The sequence below is a fragment of the Lepisosteus oculatus genome, chromosome 24, assembly GCF_040954835.1.
Source record: "Lepisosteus oculatus isolate fLepOcu1 chromosome 24, fLepOcu1.hap2, whole genome shotgun sequence".
NCBI lineage: Eukaryota > Metazoa > Chordata > Actinopteri > Semionotiformes > Lepisosteidae > Lepisosteus > Lepisosteus oculatus.
In genome coordinates, this window is record NC_090719.1 from 11,348,188 (window position 1) to 11,367,872 (window position 19,685).

Below are 19,685 nucleotides of genomic sequence, written 5' to 3' on the forward strand. Positions count from 1 at the left end.
TTCATTTCCTTTTCGCTACACTTTATTTTGTATTATTAATCATTTCATTTTCAATCCAAAGTACTTTATATACAGTATGCAGCAGGAAGCAGACCCACTTCATCCACTGTTAATGAGCAGCACTAACCTGTGTGGCCATTATTTATCATCAGCCAAACTACACAGCCGATCAGGTAGAGAAATGAAAAATTGCATCACCAGCTGAATCAAGAGGGAACTTTAGGGAGGCCAGATTGTGCAAGACAGTGGAATTTAGCCTGGGCAACAGGGTTAACAATGCGAGCCTCCTGAAAAGTGGTGCGATAACCAAGTAGTGACTGGCAGAAAAAAAAATTAAAGGAATGGCAGAAGTGCTTTGCTCTGAATCATGTGAAAGGATAAGGGATTGGGAGAGGTATCTTGTTCCTGTGGTTTACCATAGTGAAACCAGTAAAAGTGTAGTAAAGCACTGTGAAATCACATTAATTGCAAGGTAAATCACAGAAAGGATTTGTGAAACCTGTACCACTGTAAGACATGACAAAAAAAGTGAATGCATAAGTATTAAGTCAATGGAAAAAATGTGAAAATGTCATGCAAGTTTGCTTTGGTAAGCCTTCATAAATTGTTTTCCATTTATTATAATTAGGCTTCCAGGGAGTGACTGGAAGCCTTCTTGAAACCAGAAGCATTTTTCCCCCTTTTGAAACTCCTGGTGTTAAGAAACCGGATAGCCTTAGAAATTGGTAGTAGGAACAGACAAACTATTCGATTTGTGACAAAAATTTGGATCCTGCTTTTAACAAGATGGCAATCTGACATAGGCTTTTTTGAAATTCTCATGCACTGCCACACTGAAACTTGGCTTCAGACTTCAGGAACAGCCAAAGCTGTGTAATATTTGTATCTGAATTGCTGCTACTGTATCTTGATTTTTCACCTGTAAGACATCATAATCAAGATAAGTGGTCTGTGATGAAAACCATTCCTGCTCTAAAACGGTTTGGCCAATTAACTCCAAACTTTGTAAGTATCATACTAGTATCACTAAAATTAATATCTGTGAAAATGGGTGTGTGACTGATTCAAAGTGGATGCTAGACCACCATTTATTTTTCTCCCTTGTCAGTGCCTTTCCTGTAACACTAAACCTGCTGTTAAAATGCTTGCTCACTTAGCTCCAAACTTCATTTATAACTCTCTGGGACTACTGCCATTAACAGTCAACATGCCACCAGCCTTGGGTGTACCAAGATGGACACCCAGCCACTGTTTTGTTCTTGCACCTCATTCTGCTTCTGTCCAGGTAATCACTATACCAAATGAATCATTCTAATGAAAAAACAAAGCTGTTTCTAATGTGCGCATCACACATTGCTGTGATAATACTTTGTGCTTGATGAAACGCGGCCTCTAAAATTAAAACTTCTACTGTAGAATAACTGATTGCCCGATTAGGTCCCAATTTGATGTTAAGATGTGGTGAATAAGTATTTTATTAATTATACAGAGCATGATATACTTTGTAGTTCAGGTGGGTAGCTGTGTCAGCATGCTTAGGCTGCAAAGGAACAAGTAATAGGTTTATTCCATGCTGAAAAAAAGAGAGAAAAACACAACGTTTCGGCCGTGGCCTTCTTCAGGTGTCTTTGTACGTGATATACTTTGTATCTCCATACTGGGTAATCATGGGCAATTAATTCCAATCTTTAAAGTAGTACCCGAATATTGGTAAAAAATAGGGTATGTACAGTATATAATAAAGTGAATCAAATGTTGAAGTCAGAGGGTTGGACTTTGAAGTACAAAAGTCAGTGTAAGAAAAGTACAGTTGACCTACAGTCATAGATATGAAGTGATTTACAATTTTAGGACTGTGACCCATATGTTTGTTTCAATTAAGAAGAGCTCTGAGGCTTCACCACCAAAATGCATCTGACTAAAACACTTTATATACAGTATATGCAGAAAGGTATATACTGTAAGACCATATGAAAGAGAAATAATAACAGAAAGGTATAAAGAATAAAATAAAAATGTAAAGTACAAAATTATTGGTTACACTAAACCTTAAGCCTTGTACACTAAACACCAGTGGTGGCTACATTAAACACTGCTGGGGCTGGCTCATGCCTATAGTACTGTACGTATATTCCACTTAATCCTATAATAAGGACTAAAAGGCAGTGAATGATGCAGCACATTAGTGTTGTATTGAGTCTTAGAAGGGAATAGGTGGTACTGAAGGTGTGTGCATTAGAAGTCTGGTTGTACTGTAGTGTGGTAAAAATAGTATTACGTTTGCCCAAATTGCACCTTCTAGTTTTGGAAAACTGAAAATAGCCTCTACAGTTAAGCTCAGTACTGTATCTCTGACATTATACTAAAGTCAGTGAGAGTGAAACCGAGAATGTCATGGCCAAGAACGATATACCATTTGCAGAGCTGTTAGCATTTTTTCATTACTACATACATCTAGGCAACAATATATACTGTATGTACAGTATAATGTTTGACGCATGATGTACTGTATAACCACTCAGTTGCTGGTGTTATTAGTACTGATTCGGTTGAGTGGCTGCTGCTGTGTTCCAGTACCAATTTATTTGTTTTTATCAAAATGAGTCCTCATCATTTGAAATAATGGTTCACCATTTGTGCATCTGGGCGTGATAAGTGTATTGGAACTGCATTTTACTAAATGTGCTTTTCTCTTTGGGATATATATGCTCCATTCGCTATTTGTCCTTTATTGGGCCACGTTTGCCATACATTGCTTTGTCTTTCTGACTAATAAAAAACAAACTCCTAGCTTAAATGAGATTTGAGCTGAAAGTGATCCAGAACATGCAGGAGCATGATTTAGATTTAGCATTTACAAAAACAGGCAAAAACCAACTCCGTGAGATCCCAAGATCTCATGAAGAAATTCACGTACTTTCAGGGGTGACAAGTTCACACCTCTTGGGTCCTGGGTTCAAGGTAACTTCTATTTGAAGTCCATATTGATTTTCCATACAAGTTTATTCCCACCCTCCACAGACATACTGGCTAGGTTACATGGTGTTTCTAGACTGTCCCTCTGTGCACATGCATGTTTTTTGTGCCCTGCTATGGACTGATACCTGTCAAAGTTGTAGGCATGGCTTCTTGACAAGCTCTGTGTTGGCATAATGCTCAATACATTGTTAGCTTCTCTTTTAGAAAAAATGTAATACATAATCCTTATTTATTTTATCAACAGCATATACGAAATTGATTTTTGTATGTGATGTTAGAATATCCAGATCTGTTCACAGGTTTAAAAACCGCAGTGCTCCATAATTTGGAAGAGCTTTGGCAAAACTCATCTTCTGTCTGAATATTCACTCCTGTACATGGATTCAGTGAGTGCCTACAGCAGTTTTAAATTGTTACAGATAAGCTAGTACAGTGTATACGGACCTGTAAATACATTTTTTTTTCTTTTTTCAAGTTAATACCTGGGAAAAACATGGGCATTTCTATTTAGAAATGTCTGTTAGATATGAGAACTTGGGGGTTCTTTTGATTGATCTGAATGACAGACACTAGATGGCACTGCAAGTTGAGCTGAAAAACAAACACACAAAAAAGGCTTCGGAACGGTCCTGCTCGTGTTTCACACCTGCTGTGAATTTGATGAATTAGATCCAGGGAGATCAGCTTCTAATGATTTTGCCTCCTTTTTTTCCAACGGCATAGAATTCAATTCAATTCAATTTATTTTTATAAAGAACCTTTCACAACAAGGTTGCCTTAAGGCGCTTAACAAAGCAAGTGACCATACATGGTGTGAATACAGAACAGAAAAGAGCAGAAGACAATGGAGGAGAGGAATCAAAAACTCCTAAGTAAGGAGGAAAAAAAACTCTAGAGGTCCAAGGTCAACTATACAATGCTAACACTATACAATAGAAAAACGAAAAAATTAATAAAGGAATTCACCCATCCATAATTCTGTATGTCAGTATTCCATGCAGGTCTCTGTGGACCAGCAAAATCCTCCTAAACAATAGCTATATCCATGATGTCCCTCTTGGATCCATGGCAGTGATACAGCATCCAACTCAGATGGTACCCAGCCCTGGCACCATCCGGACATGTGGGGAAGAGAATAGTATAGTTGGATAGAAAGCACTGAAATGTTTCATTAGCCATACAGCCATGATGTGAGAAATAGCAGAGGTTCAAACCCTTGACCATATCAATCAGAGGACTAAGTGAGCCCACCACAAAATGTCATTTTTCCATATTTGATAGAATAATATTTTTAACAGTAATGTGTTAAAGTGGAGAATAAAAATAAATGTTTTCTGCAAATTCAGATCCACCATCATTGTCAGAAAGTAGCAGCTTTACTTTGACTTATGTACTACATAGTTACACATATAGTATAACAATAAAAATAATAATAATAAGAAGAATAATTTAACAGTCCTTTTCTGGACAAAGTGATTTACAGATAATGGGAATTCACCACATGTTACATATCAATTCAGGAAGGGGAACAGAATATCAGGACACTGGCATAACATCCCGTACACTTTTTATTAATTACTCACCTGAAGGAAGGTGCCTATTTTAAAGTATAGCACCCCCCAGTTGACTGCTGTTTGTATCGGGAGCTCACCTGATTACAAAACCTCTGTTACAGATTGATAAGCCCAGTGTCCCAACTTAACAGTACCTACAGAAGAGAACAGATGATCTGCTGAATGTTGTTCTAGAAATCTCCATACACAGACATTTACTACTTGATCTAAGACAGCACTTGCTCGTGGAACTGGTGGTGCTTTTTCTATGTGAATTAGATTTTCTGTCTGGGACAAGTTGATAACTCTGCTAGTTCTTAGAATTTACTAAGAGTACAACTGATGTTTACATCTTTAGTAACACCTTGGAACTCAGAGGGTGTCTTTAAGATTATGACTACACACTATGTAGAGCAGGTTCAGTCCTGGATAAATAGAGTCCCATATAGTTTCAAGTTATCTATAACTTAAGAGTTTTTAAACTCTTGGATTTAGCAGTCAAATAATTACAGTAAGTAATGACTTTAAAAAATGGCAAGTAAGATTTAAGCCTAACCTCACTTATCCTCTTTGGTCCCTTTTGGACAAGCCAGCCATTAACAGAAATTTTATGCCGATTATTTAGGCCAGTGTTGGCTAACTCTAATGATCCTTTTGATAAATTTGCCGTTCTTCTTCTCAAGTCTTGAATAATTGAGTTGTTAAAGATCCTGGAATCCTGCTTTACGGTGGATATTATTGGCCATAACTGGATAAAACTGTAAAAATGTGCTGTGAACGAGGATTTTAATTTTATCTTTTGACCATTAATTGCATGTGCTTTGAGATTATTTAAACTGCACAAATCAAAGAATGCTAACTTTAGTGTTTTCTGGCAATGTCTCTTGATAGGCCATATGTACTGTATGTGTTTAAAATATATCAGAATCTCCCACTTACAATATAACATCAACATCACATTTAAATCTGAAAAGGAATGTATAGTTTAGGTAAGATTAATCACATTTTTTAGTACTGCATCACTTTAACTGGAAATTACACCCTTAAAAAGTATTTAAATTATGCTGATAAACTGATATGTTTTCCTGGAACAAAGAACATTTTGTTTGTTTTTTAAAAGGCCCCTGAGAAAGTTTACTTTTCATAATTTTTAACATTATTTGTACTTTTTTCCTGGTATAATTGTATTTCTTTTACATCCAGAAAGATATGAAGTGAATCTTGTTAGAGAGAGGAACACCACAATCCTTTAATACTACTGCTTTTGTGTCTTGTTTGTTTTGTTGATATTTAGTTTCCAAGGATATAATTGTGTTTGTGTTTAAGAGAGCCCCCGTTGAATAGCTAGTCACAGAATAATAGCCATTTCAGCTGCCAGTAATTACTCTTAATTCAGATAATGCCAGATGAAAGTATCTACCAGAGTCTTTGTCAAGTTTATAAGACCCGTGCAGTTTGGAGATTTGGTTGGCGTTTTGTTGTTAGTTGATTTTAACTGCGTGGCAGAAACCAAATAATGATTTATTTCCTTGAAGTAAGGTATAGCGGCATTTTTGTGTAGTTGCATTCATACACTGCTCATTTCTTGTTTTAAGGGATCGCTCTGACTGAAGATTTCTCTCCATGTATTTAGTCTCACCATTCTATTCTCATCTGATTATCCTCCTCCTATTAAATGCTCTTGTTCTGTATTGTGTTGCAAATGCCTACATTATTATCTCATGTACTCTTGTGTCTGTGACACAAGGTAGAATTATCATTATCATATGATTTTGTTAAGGCACAGCAACTCCTTTCTGTTTTACTGTATATGTAACTGGTCCTAAAACTGGTGAAAACACAATATGAGATTTAATTTCACTCAGAGTCAGGTTGTACAGAGTAACAGGATAAAACAAGAGGTTTGATTGTTTTGGCTTTGAGCTTACAAGCAAGATAGGTTGGGTGGATTATACCCCATTAATATCTCAGTGAATGCATGTTTCCTAGCTATGCTGTTGAAGCTGACTCTGTGGGAACTTGATGGAATTTCTAGTTCATTGAGCTTGTAAAACCCAAGCACGCAAATTGGGCCCAACATTTTCCTCTTTTTTCTACCCATCCTGTTTATTATTAGACGGATAAAGGTTTTGATGAAATGAATGAAAGTTATGGATGGTTTGCTACATCACAGCACTGGGACCCTGGGTTCAATTCCTGGGTGCCATCTGTGAAGAGTTTGTATGTTCTCCTAGACTTCATGTTGGTTCTGTGGGTGTTCAGTTTTCTCACACAGTCAAAAGACACACTGGTAGGTTAATTGGTTTCTAGGAAAACTGGCCATGATGTGAGTGTGTGTGTCTGTGTATGCTTTGTCATGGACTGTCATGGACTTGTGCCTGTTGCTTGCTGGGATAGGTTCTGTATTGCATAAAGCCATTACAAAAATGGCTGGAAGAATTACAATTAAATGATGCACTGGGGTGTACTACGGTTTTGTTGAACATGCCGAATTCAACCCTTCACTGCTCAAAGAAGATTGATAGTTAGCATTTGTGTTGCATTAGATGTTACTGAAATATAATTTCATTTAACGTTTTCTTCCTAGCCTAATAATCATATTTCTTGAAAATATAACACATTTTATATGTTGTATAAATGCAAAAAATATATATCACCATGTACCATTTTAAAATAAAATAACATGCCTGTACAGTTGTTGTTTTTTCTGTGAAGGGTATGACATGCCATGAATGGAGCCTGGTTCAGACATTGTTTTTTAATATGCCTGGTTTCACAGAAGTTCTCAGAAAACAATTAATTTTCTGAGGGCAACTATAAATTAATTGAAACAACTGAAACTGTTAATACTGCAATTTGCCAGGCAGTGAATCCTTAAAGTACCGCAGCTGTGTGTGATTGACAGGAGATCGGTACAGTACCAAATGTTTATTAACCCTTTTGTGCTTTCCTGTGCTAACCATACTGCATGAATACTAGCGACAAACAATTTAATTCAATACAGTGATTACATTGTTGAGACAGAATGCTGTGAATACAGTATGATTAGGGAAGGAAAGCACTAATGGGTTAAATAAATTAAATAAACATTTCATACTGTACTAATTTTCCTGACAACCGCACACACCTGGCATAAAGAATTGAATGTGCCACCTTGCAGTTTTAGAGTAGTGCAGTCCAGCCTTGATACACTGCTGGCCTGGATACTGCGATGCTTAACATGGTATATCGACTGATACCACATTCTGCATGGCTGCATCTATATATACCCTTATTTATCTTAGACATTTTCACTGTGTACAAAGTACAACGATATAATCACTTAAAGTTAAGACTTTTATTTAGGCTGTTATTCTGTTATTTGTCTAAAGGTAACGCGATCACTTTTATTAGTGTATTTATTAATATTGAGAAAAATTAAAAAACACAACAAGGGTTAATTGTAACTAAAAAATATTTTATTTTGAATGCCTCTCAGTACGTATTGCTTGCAGTCTTAAAATGAAAATAGCTTAAAATCACTTTTTAGTCACTGTCTTTTTAGTCACAAGCCATTGTTTAGATGCATATATTGTTTTCTGATGTTTTCATCTTACAATATATTTCAGGGATTACACTGAAAGAGCCATGACAAATTATATTCTATTGAACAGTTCCATTATTCGATTCAAATTATAAAAAAATATATATATTTGTTGTTCATATTGGTAGGAACTGTAACAGACATTCTACCCCTCTGATTAGGAATGAGAGTTGCCTTGTTATTGTAAGAGAAAGTTCTGTATATTTGTATTGTCATGCACTTGAAATAGAAACCTAAGGAATCTTCAGCATGTTTTTAGTAAAAGTAGGACCGCAGTAACATGACATATCTTGAAACTGAAAAACAGGGTCACATTAACTATAACATGTGACCTTTTTTCCATGTGATATCCCACTTAATAATCCAGAGATAATGTTGGGAACCCTTCATGGCCATTGCCCGCCACATTTATCATACATTAAAGTGGGCTTAATGAACTGTTATTCTCGTCCAGCCCAAATGCCTGAGCGCCTGTTGAGTTAACCCTCAGAGGACCGAGGAGTGGAAAGAGACAAATTATTGTGCTGTAGTAAAAACAACACACACACAGCTCTAGACTGAAACAGAAATCAAAATATGAGACTTCACCTGATGTGAAGGAGATCAAGCATACCAAACTTTGGAACATCACCAAGGTAAACACGAATCTTGTTTAGTGTATATTAATTTAGACGATTGTGACAATATTTTTCAATTAAGAACCTCTTTCTGATTTTAAGCGCGCAGCTCTTCTTTCTCTGTTCTGTGATCTCACAAAGATCTCTTTTTACTGTTCACACTGTTTTCCTGAGTTACTACAGGTGTCTGTACCTCTAGGCCATTGTGGGTCTGCTCTTTTAAAGTAGAATAGTGCAGAGACAGCAGTTAACCATCTGTAGTTCAAGAGACAACAGAGAAAAATAAAACTCTGACTGGAATTTGTGGAAACATCCTCAATTTTCCATGGGTAGTTCATGGCCAATTTAGTTTCTTGTCTAAAATAGAAACTGTGTTAAGGGAAAAGTCTCTTTTCATCATTTTCATAATTACATCATTTCATAAGTAAGTGTCCAATGTGTTATATTTATTATTTTTTAAATTCTGTGCAGTATTGAGAAGATGGAGTGAAAAGAAAGGTTTTAGCCGTGAAATTGTAACTACGTGTGGGTGACCTTGTTTGATTGCTGAAGTTTAAGAAAAAAAGCAAACACTCTTTTAATTACTGCCAACATGACTACAGCAGTTAACTGGTTTCAAGGCTTTCATTTTCAAAGAAAGAAATATCCCTAAAACTCTTATCTGTTTAGGGCTAATGAAGGGTTTGACATTGTGTTTATGATTGGCAGAGCTATCTGGGCTCTGATGGGAGTCTGTGTCAGTCCTGCTGTTATGTTGCACAGCAGTTGGTTCAAGCTTTGCTGTTCAATGTCAGAAGTCAGGACAGTTTTAGTTTCTCTATTGCCTATTGCTGAAATAACAAAGTGATGGCTTCATACTTGAGGCTGCAGTGATTATCATAGTATTGCTGTCCTCTAACTATGAAGGCAAAGGCCTTCATCAAAGTCTTTGAAATTCTTTGCAGTCAGGGGTCAGGAAGGAATTTCCAACCACAACTTCTGTCTTTCCTGGAGGTTTACTGTGTGCCTCCTTGTGGGATCCAGTTTGCAGTTAATACACGGTAACTTTGGTATTAGAGGAACATGTTTAAATCGTTAGACTAAAGAAGCACAAATCTGTATTCTGTGCAAGTGGGGCATGCACAGCCTGCATTTAAAGGTATGACCTTATAGCTGGCTCTCCTTTAGGACTCAGCGAGACAGCTGAGTGCACAATATCACCTTTAAATACAGTGATATTGAAGTGCACGTACAGTATAGATATAGAAGAACAGGTAAAGGTTTATTCTATGCTGAAAAGAAAAGCCTACACATGTTGATGCTGTTACCTACTGTACTCGAACTTCTGTAGATAAAGAAACTATTCAAATTAAATTATTAAATAGAGACCTATACAAATTCTCAGCAGTGATTGAATATAAACCAGATTGAATCGTCATTTAATTTCAGCCAAATGCTTGCTATCTTTCTCCACAGTCATGTCCTGTGCATGGCTTTTACAGGCATTGTGTGGCCACTTCAAATATGCTCACTGTACATGATTGCGCAAAAATGACAATGTTGTTACAGGATGCATGGACATTCATACCACTCTCCTTGAATTTGAGGTTCCCTGTGCACATGTTGTCAGTCCATTTCAGTGTGATTGTAGGCTGGTGTGGTTGTCTGTAAGAAAACGTCTGCATTATGTCCTTGAACATCTAGGGGTTAGATCCAACCATTTCAGAGTGCTGCTTCTATTCCCTGACAGCAAACATGGATCATAATGCAGAGGTTTTTTGGTGACTTTCAAACCCCCTGATGAGCCGATGAGAGACTGAGTTCATCTGATCTCTGGATTTCGTTGTATTTAGTCAGGAAACATTAGGAAGGAGGCAAGCATCTCACAGAAATTAATTCCAGCTTCCTCTGAAAGCTGATTATAGGAGAACCTGTGAGGTTCCCTTCTAAACTGTCACGGCTGACATTCCTCGCCTAGAGGGCGCTCCACTACTCCTGTCATTAGTTCCATGACTGTTATGCCTACCGCTATTTAAAGTCTAGCACCTCCAGTCCTCGAGGATCAACATTAGGGTATGGATGTTGCAAGGCCTGCCTAGCACCAGGATACCCTACATCTGTCTCCTGAGGGCACAGGCCTCATCCTTAACACCTCCCATTTCCAGAGCCCGGGGTCTGGAGGAACTCGCCCCATCATCCTGGGACCTCCATGTTTTGCGCGTGTTCCTGTTTTCCCCCTTTCCGGGGATTTTAACCTTGTCGCGTCAGAGGACGGATTAATTGTTGATGGGCTCATGGACTGTGTCCTGACCTGCCTTTGGACCTGCTCGGATTTGGATGCCATTCTTTGTCTCCCCCACTCACTGTCTCACGGGCTGTCAGTTATTTTGTGCACCATTAAACCTACCACGCCTCCCGTTTTCTCCAGCTCTTACTGCATTGCATAGGGTCTACAACAAAACCCGACACGGACCGCAGACCCTGTCCGTAACACAAATCAAGCATAAGTACTTCATGAGCAAGATCATTTCAGCCCAAGTTGTACCCAAGCAGTCATGTTGAGCTGTAGGTTCTCCACTCCCAGCCTTCAAAGTCATTTTCCTTGATGATCTGATTAGACTAAGCTCCAAGTCTTTATGGGCTTATATATTCCATCTAATAACATTTTATAATAAAACTGTGCTTGTGTGTCTTGTAAATTGGATATGCCTACAAGACATAAGATGAACTTTAGAACCTAGTAAGATGTAATAATAGAAAGAATGATCACCGTATTAGCCCAGCTTTATAGCAGGAGTAAAGTTCAGTATAAAAACATGTATGAGTGGAGTAAAAGGTACTCAAAAATAAATCCACAGGCTACAGCAAGTTGCTATATAAATTGTTTATTCAATTTGTTTACTCTGAAAAGAAAATGTAAAAAAACAGGACATACATCTGTTGTGAAGACTCCAGGACATCAGTATGCCTGCAGAAATCACATCTACAGTTACTACAACCTGCATTGCTAGTGTAGTGTTTCTCTTCACTTGCTTCAACAGACATCCCACATACACAAATACCAGGAATTCAGTGCAAGAGATGATTTTTATTTTGAATGTAAGAACATAAGGAGGACCACAAATAAGAGGCGGCCATTCAGCTTATGGAAAGCTTCACAGTAACCAAGTGCTGATTGTTGGGACACAAATTCCTAGAAGTTCTTTACATAGAGACAGGGTGTCTTTTCATTGTTATGACTGGAGCTCACAATTTAAATTCTTAACTTTGGGGACTGGGTGGTCTAAGACAAAGTATGGGGTAGGACTACTTTTTTTTCACAAATCACTGTCATTACAGAAAGAAAGTCCCATTCAAGCAGTTATTTGGGTAAATGGTTTTAGTGCTTTGATATCGTGCCAGGAGAATTTTTTGGAAAGTAATGGAATCCTTCTGAATTCCCAATACATGCCTGCTGTGAATTATAGGTATTTTTAAATGTGAATTGCATTCCAGCTAGCTGGGCGCACGAATATCAGAAATATGAGACCCATTGCCTTTTGTAAGCAAGCAAGAATATTGTAAAATGTCACAAAATTTCAATTCTTGAACGGGTTTTATTTTTCTTATTTCACTTACACCTCATCCCCCCGGGTGACTGCTTTGATTGACCATTTTTAAAACACCATTTTACTAAAGTCCTGAAGCAAGCTATTTTGAATATCTGTGTTTATGAAACTATTGGATTGCACAGACAAAGGCGATGTGACCTTGTCCTTACAGAGTACTGCTGTTTGAGTGAACGATGCTGTAGCTGCAGCTGGGCAGAGACTCAGTTACACAGACTGGCTGTGAGTCAACAGCTCAGGCCACTGCCTGATTGGAAAAGGCAAAAGGTTTTTGGGGGAATTTACTAGCTTGCAAAAAATAACTGTTTTATTAAGGAAAGTGCTATATCTGCTGAGCAGGTGGCATTTAGTGGCTCTGTCGATGTGAAATACAGTACATTGAAATCTGTAGGTTATCTAAAGGAAATGAAAATATGTCCTGAGTCCTCTTCCTCATTGAACATTCTGCTTTAAGTCTTTTAGTTTTTCTGCACTCTTATTACCCTTAAGTTGCAGCTACTTATTCTTTCAAGCACATAATAGGAATATGTATCCGAATACGAATATGAATAAGAATAGTAGTAGTCCTGGCATTTGTATAACTCTGCCCTTCCTGTGTGTGTGGCAGGAGAGAGAGGAATGTTTATAACATCTTTAATGGAAGTGAATCTGGAATGCACTCTATTTTGACTCTTCATCAGTGAGCAGAACTATATTTTTGCCAGCCTCTCTGTTGGGATGTACCTGTAACCAAGAACAGTAATTTAGAGGATCCTCAGGTCGTAGGACTGGCAGAGGAGATGTACTTAACTTTCTTTTGGTCTGCCCTCACAGCGTGAGCACCAGCTACGCCACAGGCTCCAGTGTGATTCAACTTCACCAGCTTCTGCATCAGTCTCTCCTTTCTTCTCTGGGCCAGGTTCACTCTGTTTGCGGTGGACAGCCGAGGGAGGCGATCTGAGTCAAGCTACGTCTCTGTGAGGACATCGTGCCCCATAGTGGATGACAACAAGGCTGAAGGTATGAGAGACATTAACTTCCCTCACCCCCACACCCCCACCCCCCCCCAAGTGGTCCCCTTCTGAAGTCTCGCTACCAGCTTTACTGTGACAGACAGTGAAACTGCAATTTGTTGAGGGCAATTTGCCAAATTAGGATTTGAAGGAACATGTAAAGGTTTATTTGATGCTGCCAAGAGAAGAATAGAAACACAATGTTTCGTTGGTGGAGCCTTCTTCAGGTGAAGTAACCTTTACTTGTTCCTTTGTAGCCTACAGTACGCATGCTGACGCAGCTGCTGTACCTACTTGAAATAAGGCTTGTACCAAAATACTATAGGATAAGGGCAGTGTCACTGAGAGTAAAGCTGTTGCCTGGATACCATGGCAGAGCTGTGCACAATGTGTTTATTTAGCGCCTGCAGCACAAACAGTTTATGTAGTCTTTTTCAATATGATTTTGACTATGCAGGTCTATAGATTCTGTCCAAGAATCTTAACCGATTTGTAAAAAGTTAATTGTAACACTCATTTAAAAAATGCAAATACTTTAACTTTTTTAAGGTCTCTGCATTGTAATAATGTTTTCACTCTATTCCTGAATAAATGTTGTTCCTTTAGTTGCGTTTTCTCATGGGACACTACAGGACATATTGTTGCAACTTTCTCATTCGAGTTTTTGTCTCTGTGAATTTTTATTTTGGTCTGATCAGTGTGGGTATGTACCATAACAGAGTGCTCGTTTAAACCTTTACAGACCAATCAAATGAGAGAACGAAGAATTGCAAAGGAACAACAGCTTTGTTTAAGCTTAAACATTTGTGAAACGTATGTGTAAAAGAAAAAAATTATATGAAGGGAGGAAATTGTATACGAGGGTAAAAAGTTTTTACATAATAAATACTGTAGTGAAACAAATGGAAGATCAATCTGAACTTTTAATTTACAAAAAACAACAGTATTTGTATAAACTATACATCAATACTTAGCTATTCTCTGCTATAATTAATTTATCTATGTATGCTTTGCGGTGATGTTCAAGAAGAACACTTACATACAGGAATGTCGATGATCAGTAGTCGCCAAAATAAACAAGTTTCAAAATTACCCTATAATCTCTCAGTAGGGCATGCTTGCTGAGGCAATGATTTCATTGGCCTTAGCTGTTATGAAAAGATTGTCCACAAACATACAACTAAATAAGACAATTCTATCATTTACAGTACTGAGGAAAAGCAGTATCTGTCAAAAACAGATATGCAAAAAACTGTGCTTCATTTCATGTGACAAAATTTACTGACCTTTTTACCTTAGGCAGATTGATGGGGGGAATTGTTAGAATCTAATTGTTTTGATAATGTGGTTGCACAGGCTCAAGAATGAAATAGTGTAACAGACACCATAACTGCGTCCTCAATGTTAAAAGGATTTTGAAATAATAACAAATATGCATGTTAGTGGATCTCGAAACCCGCATGTCCCACCCTCATTTTGAAACCTCTGCATTTAAAAGTAATGTATGAATTATTTCAGGATGTCCTGATTTGTTACTGTATGCAGCAACCCTGAAAAGTTTTTGTGGGAATAACACTGATTCTGATTATGAACTGAGAACATTAATGACCAAGCAACTGGGTTGAATGGGAAAGGAGGAAAGAGATGCTGGGATGCCAGGTCTTCCTGAGATTTCCTGGGCCAGTTCATGAAACAGCAATGAAACCATGAAATAAGGTGACCACTTGACAATCCCTGTAAAATGCCCGACTCATTTCCTTGGAGCCAGCATTGCAGCTCTGAGACCACACACTGATGTGCCAGAGAGGCCACAAAAAGCTTGACCCCAGAGTCTAACTCTACTTTATCAAGGCATTACTTTGGGCCAAAGTAAGGAACTTGTAGGAAAAAAATGCTCAGAGAGTGCATTTATTCACATTTATTAACTGTGAATAAATGTCTTGGCTTGTCTGCTTTGTAGCTCAAAAGCCAAGTATTATACGAGCATAAACTGAAAATAAATTTATTTCGTGTATCCGATCATAATTTAGGCTCTTGCTTTCAGTGAGGACACAACATTTACAATATTTTAATTAGAAACCCATTCACAGTGTTTTATTGGGCATAGAAATGTCATACTGTACATCTCGAGAATATTCTGATTTGAAATGAGGCTGCAGCTGTAGATTCAATGTCTAATTATGAGATTTGCAGCTGCAAGTTAGGTCCAGAATTTACCTTCAGAAATTGTTGGGCCCTGCAATGATGGTCTGAACTTAGTGTTAGCAATGCTAAGTCTCATTAGAATTGCTACTACTACTAAGCAATACTAACTGTTAGCGCAATAGAGCCAACAGAGCTTCTCTTTATGTAGAGGAGAGAGAGTGATGGTCTGCTCTTTGGTGCTTGCTTCACAGAGATTGCCGACAAAGTGTACAACCTCTACAATGGCTACACCAGTGGGAAGGAGCAGCAGACTGCCTACAACACCTTGATGGAGATCTCCCCCTCTATGCTGTACCGGGTCCAGTATCATTACAACTCCCACTATGAGAAATTTGGGGATTTCGTCTGGCGCAGTGAAGATGAGCTGGGGCCCAGGTAATGTCTCCATCACAAACCCTCCTGGTCTTTAAAGAGAAGAATCCCCTGCTGTTATGAAATACTGTATATACTGTGCAAAACAGTGCTTAAGCTGAGTTTAGATAAAATAAGTTCAATTTCCATTTTTTTCGTGTTAGCATTTATTTTATTTAAAAGAAGGTCCTTGGTATTTTAAGATATGCAAGAGGACACAAACCTTAACAGTCCAAACGTCATAGCATGGGTGTCACCAAGATTATGGTTTGATGATGGAATCCAGGACAATAGCTTGTCACCTCGAGTAGAACCATTTTGCTTTCTCTGCAGCTGATTTCTTTCAGTCTTAAGCAATATCACAACATTTTTTGCATCGATGTCTCTTGTCTTAAAGACTTCTGAACAGTTTCTAATTAAGACTGCTAATGATGAGGATATTAGTAGCTCTCTTCACCCAGAAAAAGTACCCATTTTCTGTGCTTAGAGGTTCATTCATCCCTAGCTTAAGAAAGTTAATCAAAATGCTTAATTCCTTAAGTATGTCCTAATAAAAATATTATCTGTGAGATCATGGGTCAAACATTGATAATCAGGCTCCTTAATCCAGCATCTGTGGCCACTTGTGTGGTTAACAGCAATAAAAGTTGGGTCATGGTGTACTGCTCTGTTGTGCTCGAAAAAAAACAATTTATAAAATCTGGGAAGTGCTTTGGCATGTGTCTTCCCAGTGATATCATGCTGTTTTTTTCCATTCAGAGACAAAAGCTATAACAAGAGAATAATATATATTTTTTTAATTATTCTTCTGGGAGGTGCCAGATCATATGATCCCAATAGTAAAAGCAATGAAAGATATCTTGAATAAATGGACAGCCTCCTTTGAGAGAAATTAAAGTGCTGTCAGAATATTAATCATGGAGATGTAATACATAGCACTGATAGATGTGTTGTAGCACTCTGAGTGCAACTGTAGTGGACAGTACCAGAAACTGTACTTTGGTTAGCACACTGAGATGATTGAGGAGTCAAGTTTTTTAAATCCAGACTTAAAATATAATTTGAATATAAAACCAAAGGTTTAAATGCTGTAAATGCTTTACAATTATTTTACCAACCTCACCACACGTGCCCTACAATGTATCAAACTGACCATTTGCTGTGTTACATCTTGTTCTCAATGTAATTAAAAAATGAGTGCTGATGCACAGATGTATCTGATGCTGGCCCAGATACATGTGGTAAATGTTTAGTCGGCATCTTTCTGATGTGATGAAAAGAGGCTGTTAGTATACAGTGCACAAAGCCTCCACTGTTATTACCTGGAAGCACTAACCTTGTTTAACAATACAGGTTGGATCAGACCACAATAGTTTGGCTTGCATTGAGTCCTGGCTATTTAAGAGCTGAGACTTAAGTGCTCTTGGCTTTGTTTGGGACAATGAACTGGCAGGGGCTGTTGTTACCGTACGGAAATGGAAACTTAGATCTCTCAGCTTAAAAGAAAATAAAAATAAAAAGAATTGTCACCACCCTCTTTGAAATGCTGTAATTACATGTCTGAAATAGGATCTTATCACAAAGACCTTTATGTGTAAATCATTCTTAAAGCGAATGAAATACTGCCTTCAGAAGTAAGGCTTGAACCTTCCTTATACTAAGAGTAAGACAATGCCCCCTTTGGGGACTTGAGTTGAGTTTTACTTCAGTAAAGCATAATGAAATCTAAAGTTATAGGAAACCGTCACTGCCAGTGTTTTGACTTGTGTTTATCATAAAAAATACAGGCTGGGGTACACAGTGTTCCTTTAGATCAATGTGAACAATTGCCAATATCCAGGTGAACAAAGAGCCAGCCAAAACACATATGAAATGTCAGTTTTGCGAGTTGCACTGTGTTGTTGATGAGAAAACAGATGTGAAAACCTGTTTGTTTAATTCCTCACTGCTCGCTTCTCATCATGCTTTTGACAATCTTTTTGGGTGGGGACTTCCAGTGATTTTTCACTAAACACCAGTGTGAATGTTAAGAAATTTAAAGAACAACCTGGGGACCTGTTGCAAAGGTTTGAAAAGTGTATCCATCAGGTTCAATTGATTACTTAGTCAAGAAAAACAAAATTGTAAGGAGGTATTATTAAATGAAGTTCAAAGGTCTTATTTTCACACTGATAGAAATCAAATACTGCATGTATTTGTCTTATTTGGTAGATTTTGGGTGAAGCAGATTCTACCTGAAAGTGAAATGTAACTGAAGTAAGATCATTACTGGTTGCAATTCAATTTACATTTTATGAATTCATCAGATCTTCTTTGGTGATAGCTACACAATAGAGAGTTCTGCAAATAAATAGGGCTTTTCAAATTACACACAGCGGCATGAATCAGATTAGCCACACCGTTTGAGGAGACAAGATTGTGCTTTATGTTTTCCTCCTGCCACCTCGTTTAACACTACCGTTTAGATGTTGCTGTGCAATTGTAAGATTAATTGCTCGCTGTGTTGTTTAGACATTAACCTCAAGTGGAAGGCTATTTGCTTTCTCGACTCAGTGGAGGCGTCCTTTTTCACTATTATGAAAGACCCGGGAATTAATCTTATCACCTCCAGCATAAATTTCCAACCCTTAGATGAAAGCAGCGAAGGGAATAATTTAGTATAAACGATACCAGATTAATTTTATCTGGGGGCCAAAAATAAGAGCTTACAACTTGGGTGGAAAATCTATGAACCTTAACCCAGTAATAATTTGCCTCTTACTTTTTTGGCTCTCAGCTCAACTGTAAATCACTTCATTGGTCATTAGCCCATAACATACAACCCATTGTCCACAAAGAAGCAGTAGAAACGTATACTATAAACTGTGTATTTGTGATGTGAGAAGCAGGTATTTACAACTCTCGGTGAATGTAAATACATACTTCAGTCTCAAACAGTAGAGCTAGCTGTTTGAGACTGAAGTTGGCTTTGAACTGGCTTGTTTGTAGAGGGCATGAGAAAAGTGTAAATAACTAAAGGTTCATCCAAATCCCCTGTGAATAAAGTGACATTATGCTGTTTCATCTTTATTATCTCCTTGCTTATGTTTCTGAACTTCAGCCAAAGCCTCAGTATTCGAGCTGTCTTTACAATAGAAGATGACAGAAAATTATTGCTGTTTATTTGGCTATTGAATCACATTTGAAGCCTTAGGGACCGATCTATTAGAATCTACAATAATTGTTTTGTAAGAAGTCTCATCAACAAGCTGTACAATATGGTGATAATGCTACTGAATGCCGTTCACCTTGGTGATTTAAAGAGAGCCACTGAATTCTTAAGTACAGCTGTAGATGATGGATTATATGGAATGTCTGCTCCATTAATTTAACTCTTTTTTAATCTCTTTAAACTCCCTTATTTCAGGAGTTCTATCTATTCTTTAGTGTTACACTGAGAATGTTTCTAAAGATTTGACTGCTAATCATTTTCAGGTTAAGTAGTGCACTATAGTATCTGGATGTAAAGATATAGTACATCATATTCTTCCCTATTTCACACTGACAGTCCAATTCATTTTTCTTGACATGTTCAGAAACCCACTTTTATCCAAGTATTTCCATGTATGTTTTGGGGATTATTTTTTTCTATTTTCGTGCTCCTCATTTTGGCATTACGTTTTCTGTAACATTTATCGCCCCTTTAAAACACGAGAGCCAAACCACGTTTGTCATTTGATATGAACAACTTGACCTACAGACCTCGTGCTGGCAAAGGTACAGTGTGCACACAAGCCCTAACTGTTCTGTGTGTGTAAATTTTACGACTGAAGTCAAAT

The 19,685-nt window shown here is 37.7% G+C and overlaps 1 protein-coding gene across 4 annotated transcripts in view; it reads left to right on the forward strand.

Moving 5' to 3' along the window:
* LOC102686174 (astrotactin-2) overlaps window positions 1–19,685 on the forward strand; it is a 627,894-nt gene that overhangs the window by 577,182 nt on the left and 31,027 nt on the right. For all 4 annotated transcript variants that reach the window (XM_069183294.1, XM_015367152.2, XM_015367153.2 and 1 more), the window contains 2 exons: window positions 13,218–13,318; window positions 15,708–15,891. In XM_069183294.1, the coding sequence (XP_069039395.1) occupies window positions 13,218–13,318; window positions 15,708–15,891 (285 nt within the window). The remainder of the gene's footprint in view (window positions 1–13,217; window positions 13,319–15,707; window positions 15,892–19,685) is intronic.